Below are 9,074 nucleotides of genomic sequence, written 5' to 3'. Positions count from 1 at the left end.
GCTGCCAGCCCCAATGCCCAGCCTGGCCTTGGGCACTGCCAGGGCTCCAGGGGCAGCCACAGCTGCTCTGGCAATTCCAGCCCAGCCCCTGCCCACCCTGCCAGGGAACAATTCCCAATTGCCAAGATCCCATCCAGCCCTGCCCTCTGGCACTGGCAGCCATTCCCTGGCTCCTGTCCCTCCATCCTTGTCCCCAGTCCCTCTGCAGCTCTCCTGGAGCCCCTTCAGGCCCTGCAAGGGCTCTGAGCTCTGCCTGGAGCCTTCTCCTCTCCAGGGGAGCACCCCAAGCTCTCCCAGCCTGGCTCCAGAGGGGCTCCAGCCCTGCAGCAGCTCCAGGAATTCCTGGACTCTCTCCAGCAGCTCCAGATTGCTGATGTTGGGGTCCCAGGAACAATTCCATCCCAGTATCCCATCTGTCCCTGCCCTGTGTCCGAGTGCAGCCATTCCCTGTGTGCTGTCACTCCATTCCCGTGTCACAAATCCCTCTCCAGCTTTCTGGAGGAGTACGGAGCTGCCCTGGGCTGGAGCTGCAGCTGGCAGCAGTGCCCGTGTCCCAGTGACCCAGTTCTGCACCGAGCAGGCGCCGCGCTCCTGCCAGCCAGGCTGGGCCTGCGGCTCCTGGGGCTGGGGACATCGGAGTGACACCAGGAGCCACCCGGGCCTGGGGCTGTGTCCCCCATCTCTGTCCCTCTGTGTCCCTGGGGCTGTGTCCCTCTGTCCCTGTGGGTGGTGTCCCTGTGTCCCAGTGTGTCCCCCTGCCTGTGTCCTCCACCTGTGTCCCTGCAAGCTGTCCCTCTCTGTCCCTGTGGGTTGTGCTCCTGCTGCTTGTGTCCCTCTATGTGTCCTCCTGCCTGTGCTCCTCTGTCCCTGCTGCTTGTGTCCCTGTGTCCCTGTGGGCTGTGTCCACTGGGCTCTGTCCCTCTTGCTCTGTCCCTGTGGGCTGCGTCCCCCTGCCTGTGTTCCCGTGTCCCTGTGTCCCTCTGCCTGTGTCACTCAAGCTGTGTCCCTATGGCCGTGTCCCTGATGGATCTGTCCCTCTGCCTGTGTGCTGTGGCTGTGTCCCTGTGCCTGTGACTGTGTCCCTGCTGGATGTGTCCCTGTGCCTGTGTCCCTGCTGGATGAGTCCCTGTGCCTGTGACTGTGTCCCTGCTGGGTGTGTCCCTGTGCCTGTGCCTGTGTCCCTGCTGGATGAGTCCCTGTGCCTGTGCCTGTGTCCCTGCTGGATGTGTCCCTGTGCCTGTGTCCCTGCTGGGTGTGTCCCTGTCCCTGTGCCTGTGTCCCTGCTGGATGAGTCCCTGTGCCTGTGCCTGTGTCCCTGCTGGATGTGTCCCTGTGCCTGTGCCCCCCCCCCCCCGCCTGTCCCTCCTTGTCCATCCAAGGCACTGGCCTTGCCTGGTGCCACCATGCTGTGGTGCCACCTCAGAGCCCACAGCCATTCATCAAATCCTGTTTCTCACTTTTAAATGAGTTTTGGTGTGACACTTCCCAGAATCCTGGGATCCCTCAGGCTGGAAAAGAACCCCAAGGCCACCAAGCCCAGCCTGTGCCCTGTCCCCGCCTTGTCCCCACAGAGCCCTGAGTGCCACCTCCAGGAATTCCTTGGAAACCTCCAGGGTTGGGGACTCCAAACCTCCCTGGGCAGTTCCAATGCCTGACCAGCCTTTCCATGGTATCCCAAACTCCCGTGGTTTAGCATTGCCCTGCAGTGTGTGAGTGCACAGCCATCCCAGGAGCTCAGATTTGTCCAGAATGAAGGCATTTGGAATGAAATCCACCTTGCTGCCATCCCCTGTGCCTGCTGCTCCAGGGGCAGGGAGCCCTGGAACAGGGAATATCTTCATTTTCCTGCTTTTAAAGGTCACATTTGCAGGGCTGCAGAATGGCAGTGGATGGAGGATAACAGGCTTTAGGTGGGGGTGGGGCTGAGGGGATTTTAATTTCCTTCAGTGACATTTGTTGGGGTTACTTGATGAAAAAGGCCAGGTACAGCCAGAGAAGTGAAATCCTGAGTGACCCAGGCATGGAAAAGCTGAGATTTATTTATTTTGAATAATGTCAGGTATTCAAATGCTAATGAAGTTTTTTTTTTTTATAAATTATATTTAAGCATCCTTGACTAAACCAGACTGATTTTTGTGTAAGCAGTGGGAATTCGTGTGAGGGAGCTGCTTTGACCTCCACATGCACGGAATCAACACAAACAGCTGGAATAATCCTCAGGGATGTTAATTCTTAGGTTTAGGAGCCACTCAGAGTCATTCCTTTAACCCCAAATCTGTTTTAGTGCACAAGAAATGCTAAAGATAATTAAATAAAGATATCTGGCAAGAGATACACCCAATTTATCTGTGGCAGCAGAAGGGCCCTGGAATTGTTAATCCATAAAAGAGAGTTGTGTATTAAAAAAAAAAAAGAAACCAAAACGAAAATTATTGTTCCTAACATTTCTTACTTTCTTTTTCCCATGGAGCAAAGCCTTTGGATAAAATGCAAATTAGATTATCAGTGGGGCTGTCAAAAATAGCTCAGGGTTGACAGCTAAGTGGGCCTGAGTGAATGTGATTTCAGCTGTGATCCCAGGCTGCAGGAAAGCCTGGAAAAATGGAGCCAGGGGCTGTGGGAATGGCTGCTGGTTGTGGAAAACAGCAGCTTGGGATGGGGTTAAAATGGGATTTTATTTAAGTTTTTATTTTAAAAAATAAAAATTGAGAAGTGATTTTAACAGTTGTGTCAGTAAAGGGAGAAAGTGAAAGGGATGAAGCTGGAGAGAGAAGGAATGGTTGGAATTGGAGCTTCTCTCTCCTGCTGGGAATGGGGAGCCAGGTTGGATTTGTGCTTTGGGAATGGGGTCCCTGCAGTGGAACAGGAAGGTGAGGGACTGGAGGCTGAGCTGCTGAGCCAGGAGCAGTTGGAGATGGGGGGTCCCTGGTTAGGGGCAGTGGTGGGATGTGGGCAGCCTTGGAGCAGGGAATGCTGCACATCCACTTGGAGAGGAGAAAATGCTGAAATCACGGAATCCTGGAATGCTTTGGGTTGGAGAACCCTTAAATCCCACCCAGTGCCACCCCTGCCATGGCAGGGACACCTCCCACTGTGCCAGGTGCTCCAGCCTGGCCTTGGGCACTGCCAGGGCTCCAGGGGCAGCCACAGCTGCTCTGGCAATTCCAGCCCAGCCCCTGCCCACCCTCACAGCCAGGAATTCCTTCCCAATATCCCATCTGACCCTTCCCAGGCAGTGGGAATCCATTTAATCCAAAGCCCCAGTGCAGAATCCCACTGGGAATTGGGGAACACGGCCTGGATTCCAGGAATTGTGTGATGCTGATGCCTTGGGAAGGCTGCCCTAGGGCAGAGACTGGACAGAGCTAAAGAATAAAGCAGGGATTTATTCAAAGGATCTCCTCCATGGATCCACCTTGGGCAGCACCAGAGCCCAGCCAGGGCTGCACCCAAGATGAACCAAAATGGTCCCAAAATGCACGGCCGGGCACGGGGTCTGTCACTTTGATCAGTTCTGCTCCATTTGCATCTTGCAGTTCATTGTCCCATTCCAGCCCAGCCCCTTGCAGTCCCACCCTGCTTGTTTTTCTCTCTCCAGCCCACGGTGTTTGTGCTCTTGGGCTGAGATTTGGATCATTTGTCCTTGGTGCCCAGCTGGAGCAGGAATTGTTTTGTCTCCCTGCTCTGTGCACAGAGCTCACCATCCCCTGATATAAATCCCAGACCCGCACACCAAAGCAGAACCTGAAAAATACAAAATCCAAACCTGAGGCATCAGTGCCAGCCAAGACCTCTGGGGTCTGGGGCAGTTGGTTTGACCCAAGGGATTGGTGTGACCCCACTCAGGTTCCTAAATCCTGAGGGGGGCAGGGAAGGGGGAAGAGCTGGAGCTCTGCTTTTCATGGAATGTTGAATTGGAATTTGGAGCTTCAGTGTGGGAGCAGGACACAGGGGAGGGTTAGAGCTGTGCTTCTCATGGAATTGAAGCCTCAGTCCAGGGGCAGGACATGGGGAAGGGTTGGAGCTGTGCTGTTCATGGAATTGGAGCTGCAATCTAGGGGCAGGACACGGGGAAGAGCTGGGGCTGTGCTTCTCGTGGAATATTTAGTTGCAGTTTGGAGCTTCACTGTGGGACCAGGATACAGGGAAGGCTTGGAGGAGAGCTGTTCATGGAATGTTGAATTGGAATTTGGAGTTTCACTGCAGGAGCAGGACACAGGGAAGGGTTGGAGCTGTGGTTTTAAAGGAATTGGAGCTGCAATCCAGGACCAGGACACAGGGAAGGATTGGAGCTGTGCTGTTCATGGAATCGGAGCCTCAATCCAAGGCCAGGACGCAGGGCAGAGCTGGGGCTGCGCTGTTCATGGAATGTTGAATTGGAATTTGGAGCTTCACTGCAGGAGCAGGACACTGGGAAGGGCTGGAGCTGTGCTGGAGGGCTGGGATGGAGAGCAGAGGAAGGGGCATTTTTCATGGCTTTATTTCTGTCTTCTTAAATCCCATTTTTTTGCTGCTTTTCCTCAGATCCGGCCCCACATCGCCACGCTGCGCAAGTACACCTACGGCAAGCACATCCTGGCCAAGCTGGAGAAGTACTACATGAAAAATGGGGTGGATTTGGGGCCCATCTGTGGCCCCCCCAATGGCATCATCTGAGCAGGGGCTGCTCCAGAGGCACTCCAGGAATCCACCAGGAATCCAGCCCAGAACCCACCCACACCACCCGCCACGGTTGCTATAAAAACACAAACAAACAAAACCCACAAAAAAAAAAAAAAAAAACAACAAGTAAAGAAAAGCAGAAAAAAAAACACAAAAAAAAAAAGAGAAGCCTTTGTAAATTTCTTTAATTTTATTATGCATAACATGTACTAATTATTTTTTTTAATTAACTAATTGCCCTGCTGTTTTACTGGTGTATAGAATTCTTGTACATAGGTCTCAGATGTACATGGAAGGCCACATTTTTGTTCACTGTTGTATCTATATTCCAAATGTGGAGACTTTCAGGGTGGTTGGTTCGAAGACAACAAACAAAACAGGAAAAAAACCCTGTTTTTAATTCATCCTTTTTTGCAAATACCTTTTTTTAGGGGTTTTTTTTCCTCCTTTTAGCCCAAAAATCAGCAAGAAGTTGGAATTTTAGTTCAGTGACACCACTGGTAGAAATACTAAAAAGAGAAAAATGCAACTTGCTAAAGTTTGGTTTTAAACAAAGACACCAAAATTCCGGTTTTGGGACTTTTTAATGGCTTTATTTTATTTTATTTGTGACTGACATGCTGAAGGAGGGAGCTTAGCTGGCGTTTTGAGAAAACACCCAGAGATGATCTAAAAGTGGAGGATTTTTGGGGTTTTTTATGCCCACTCCTCTGTTCACCTGGAGAGACACAATTTGATTATTTAGCATGAGGAAAAACAAAAAAATCCAACTCGGCTTTGGTCTTGCTTCTATAAATATATAGTGTATACTTGGTGTAGACTTTACATATATAAAAATTTGTAGTATTTTCTTGTTTTGATGTCTGATCTGTATCTATAATGTACCCTAGTAGTGGAACATACTTCTGACTGTACAATTGTACATTTGTAAACCTCTGTAATGTAAATGTGGAGAAGTTTGAATCGACATAAAACCCGTTTTTTGGTAAGAAAACAGGAAAAAAAAAAGAATTTAGCAAAACCTGTGCATTTCAGTGTATATTCACACCTTTTATGGTCGTAGCATATAGTGTTGTATATTGTAAATTGTAATTTCAACCAGAAGTAAATTTTTTCTTTTGAAGGAAATGTTCTCTTTATACAGCCTAGTTAATGTTTAAAAACAAAAAAGGAAGAAAAATAAACTGCTTGGTTTTATTTGTCACCTAGTTGGACGGTAGAGATCCTTTCTAAATGTTCTACAGACCTGATTCAGTTCCAAATAGTGTTTTTTTGAATCTTACAAAGTAATGTTTTGCTTCTTTTGTGACAGTAAGAAACAGAAAGTGCAAAAGTACAGCCCCTTCCTAGTTTTCCTTACAATCAGAGCCCCTTTTCACCTTGTAAAGTGTGAATCACCTCCCCCTTTTTTGTACAGAAGATGAACTGTATTTTGCATTTTGTCTACTTGTAAGTGAATGTAACATACTGTCAATTTTCCTCGTTTGAATATAGAATTGTAACACTACACGGTGTACATTTACAGAGCCTTGTGTATATTTCCAATGAACTTTTTTGCAAGCACACTTGTAACCATATGTGTATAATTAACAAACCTGTGTATGCTTCTGCCTGGGCGACTATTTTTTGTAACTCTTGTGTAGATTGTCTCTAAACAACGTGTGATCTTTATTTTGAAAAATACAGAACTTTGGAATCTGGCTCGGGGTTTCATGGAATTGTTTGTTGGAGTTTGGAGCCTCCATCCAGGGGACAAGGGGAAGAGCTGGAGCTCTGCTTGTCATGGAGTGTTAAATTGGAATTTGGAGCAGGGGCAGGACACAGGGAAGAGCTGGAGCTGTATTTTTCATGGAATTGGAGCTGCAATCCAGGGGCAGGACGCAGGGAAGGATTGGAGCTGTGCTGTTCATGGAATTGGAGCCTCAGTCCAGGGGCAGGACATGGGGAAGAGCTGGGGCTCTGCTTTTCATGGAATGTTCAGTTGGAGTTTGTAGCTTCGCTGTTGGGAGCAGGACATAGGGAGAGCTTAGAGAAGTTCTGTTCATGAGAGGTTGAATTGGAATTTGGAGCTTCAGTGTGGGAGCAGGACACAGGGAAGAACTTGGAGCTCTGCTTTTTATGAGTGTTGAATTGGAGTTTTAGAGCTTCATTCCAAGGGCAGAAGCAGGACACAGGGAAGGTGTTGGAGCTGTGCTGTTCTTGGAATTGGAGTTGCAATGCAGGGCCAGGACGTGGGGAAGAGCTGGGACTGCTGTTCATGGAATGTTATGTTGGAATTTGAAGCTTCAGTTTGGGAGCAGGACACGGAAGGCTTGGAGGAGAGCTGTTCATGGAATGTTGAATTGGAATTTGCAGCTTCAGTTTGGGAGCAGGACACAGGGAAGAGCTGGGGCTCTGCTTTTCATGGAATGTTGAATTTGAGTTACGAGTTTCAGTGTGGGAGCAGGAGCAGGACACAGGGAAGATCTGGAGTTGTGCTGGAGGGCTGGGATTGGCAGCAGGAGAAGGGGCGTTTTCAATGACTGTTTCTGTCTCTGTGAGTCTGACGTGCTGAAGGAGGGAGCTGAGCTGGCATTTTTTGGGGGTGGAAACACCCAGAGATGATTTCAAAGTGCCGGACTTGGGGCCCATCCTGAAGAGGCTCCATGGGCACAGGGATGGGGAATTCTTCTGAGACCCTACCTGCAGAGCTGTCCCAGCCCTGGAGCCCCAAAATCAAGGATTTGGAGGTGCTGGAGAGAGCCCAGAGGAGCCCACGGAGCTGCTGCAGGGCTGGAGCCCCTCTGGAGCCAGGCTGGGAGAGCTGGGGGTGCTCCCCTGGAGAGGAGAAGGCTCCAGGCAGAGCTCAGAGCCCTTGCAGGGCCTGAAGGGGCTCCAGGAGAGCTGCAGAGGGACTGGGGACAAGGATGGAGGGACAGGAGCCAGGGAATGGCTGCCAGTGCCAGAGGGCAGGGCTGGATGGGATCTTGGCAATTGGGAATTCATTCCTTGGTGCTTCTCCAGGCTGCTCCATGGAGCTGATGGCTCTACCCCCACCCACCCCTGCTGTCCCCATGATGTCCTGGTCTCCCTTATTCCCCCAATTCCTTATTTAGGAAGATCCAGCTCCCCATTTCTTTCCCTGTGTGAACAGAACCCCAAAATCAGCCTCTCCTTCCCACCAGTTTCCCCATTTGCAGCATCCAGGACCTTCCCTATCCCTAACTGTGCTTTGCTGCATTTAAAATCCCTTTTCCAGAGGGACATTTGGAGAATGCTGATGAATCTGGGAACTTGTGGAGGCAGGGTCACGTGTGGCCAAGTGATGGAGGGCAAGAAAACGCCCATTTTACAGGAAACTACTTATTTTGGCTTAGCACGTGGAAGGGGTGGGTTTGAAGCCTGGACTCTTCCCACATCCCATTCCCACCCCTCAGCAGGGCCAGCACCCCTGGGACCCCACTCTGGGGTTGATCTGGGAACCTGCACTGGGATTGATCTGGGATCCCCACACCAGGACTGATTTGGGACCCCACACTGGAATTGATCTCTTCCCACAGTGGGATTGATCTGTTCCCACCCTGGGATTGATCTGGGATCCTGCACTGGGACTTATCTGTTCCCACACAGGGATTGATCTGGGATCCTGTACTGGCATTGATCTGGGACTCACACTGGGATTGATCTGTTCCCACACTGAGATTTATCTGGAACCCCCACACTGGCATCGATCTGGGAACCTGTACTGGGACTGATCTGGGACTGTCGGTCCTCATACTGGGACTGACATTTTCCCACCTCGTTGGTGTTAAATTCAGCAGATTTGGGTTTTGACTCAGTTCGTGCCCAGCGTTTGAGGCCACCCCGTGTCCCAGCATGGCCACCAGGGCCACGGGCACTCGAACTTTGGGGTTTCAGAGCTCTTTGGGTGTCCCTGATCTCTTCACCACCTCATTTACCTGGTGGTGCCTGTGGAGCTCAGTCAGCTGCAGGTCTGGGGACAAACATGGTGAAAAGGGAGGAGAGAAATCTATTTTAGAATGTTTAATTCAGCACTGAGCGTTCCATTCCGGCTGCAGAGGAAGGGAGCGTGCCCAGGCTCTGTGTTTGTTCCCCGGAATCCTGCGGGTCCGGGGCCAGCCCTGGCACCGCTCCCACCCCGGGGAGTTCGGGAATGGGATCGGAGCTGCTGGCCCTGTGGGGGACAGAGGGGACACGGCCGGGAAGGACACGGGGGCTCCGTGCTGGCCTTGCCTCGTCCCTTCTGAGCGCGGCTGGTGATTGCCGCTGGAGAAGGGATCTGAAGGGATCTGTCACCCCAACCAGGACCTGTCACCTGAGCCAGACCTGTCCCCTCAGCCGGGATCCCCTGTGCCACCCCCTGTCCCATCGCACTGCCCAGACCCGAGGGGACACGAAGGGACGGAGCTGCC

At 51.1% G+C, this 9,074-nt stretch overlaps 1 protein-coding gene across 1 annotated transcript in view; it reads left to right on the top strand.

Moving 5' to 3' along the window:
* PUM1 (pumilio RNA binding family member 1) overlaps positions 1–6,363 on the top strand; it is a 91,081-nt gene extending 84,718 nt beyond the window's left edge. The window contains exon 20 of the mRNA XM_031061868.1: positions 4,525–6,363. Within this exon, the coding sequence (XP_030917728.1) occupies positions 4,525–4,656 (132 nt within the window). The 3' untranslated portion in view covers positions 4,657–6,363. The remainder of the gene's footprint in view (positions 1–4,524) is intronic.
* The last annotated feature ends 2,711 nt before the right edge of the window (positions 6,364–9,074 follow it).

This window comes from Geospiza fortis, unplaced genomic scaffold (genome assembly GCF_000277835.1).
Source record: "Geospiza fortis unplaced genomic scaffold, GeoFor_1.0 scaffold32, whole genome shotgun sequence".
Lineage (NCBI taxonomy): Eukaryota > Metazoa > Chordata > Aves > Passeriformes > Thraupidae > Geospiza > Geospiza fortis.
This window is presented reverse-complemented; position numbering and strand designations above follow the sequence as displayed.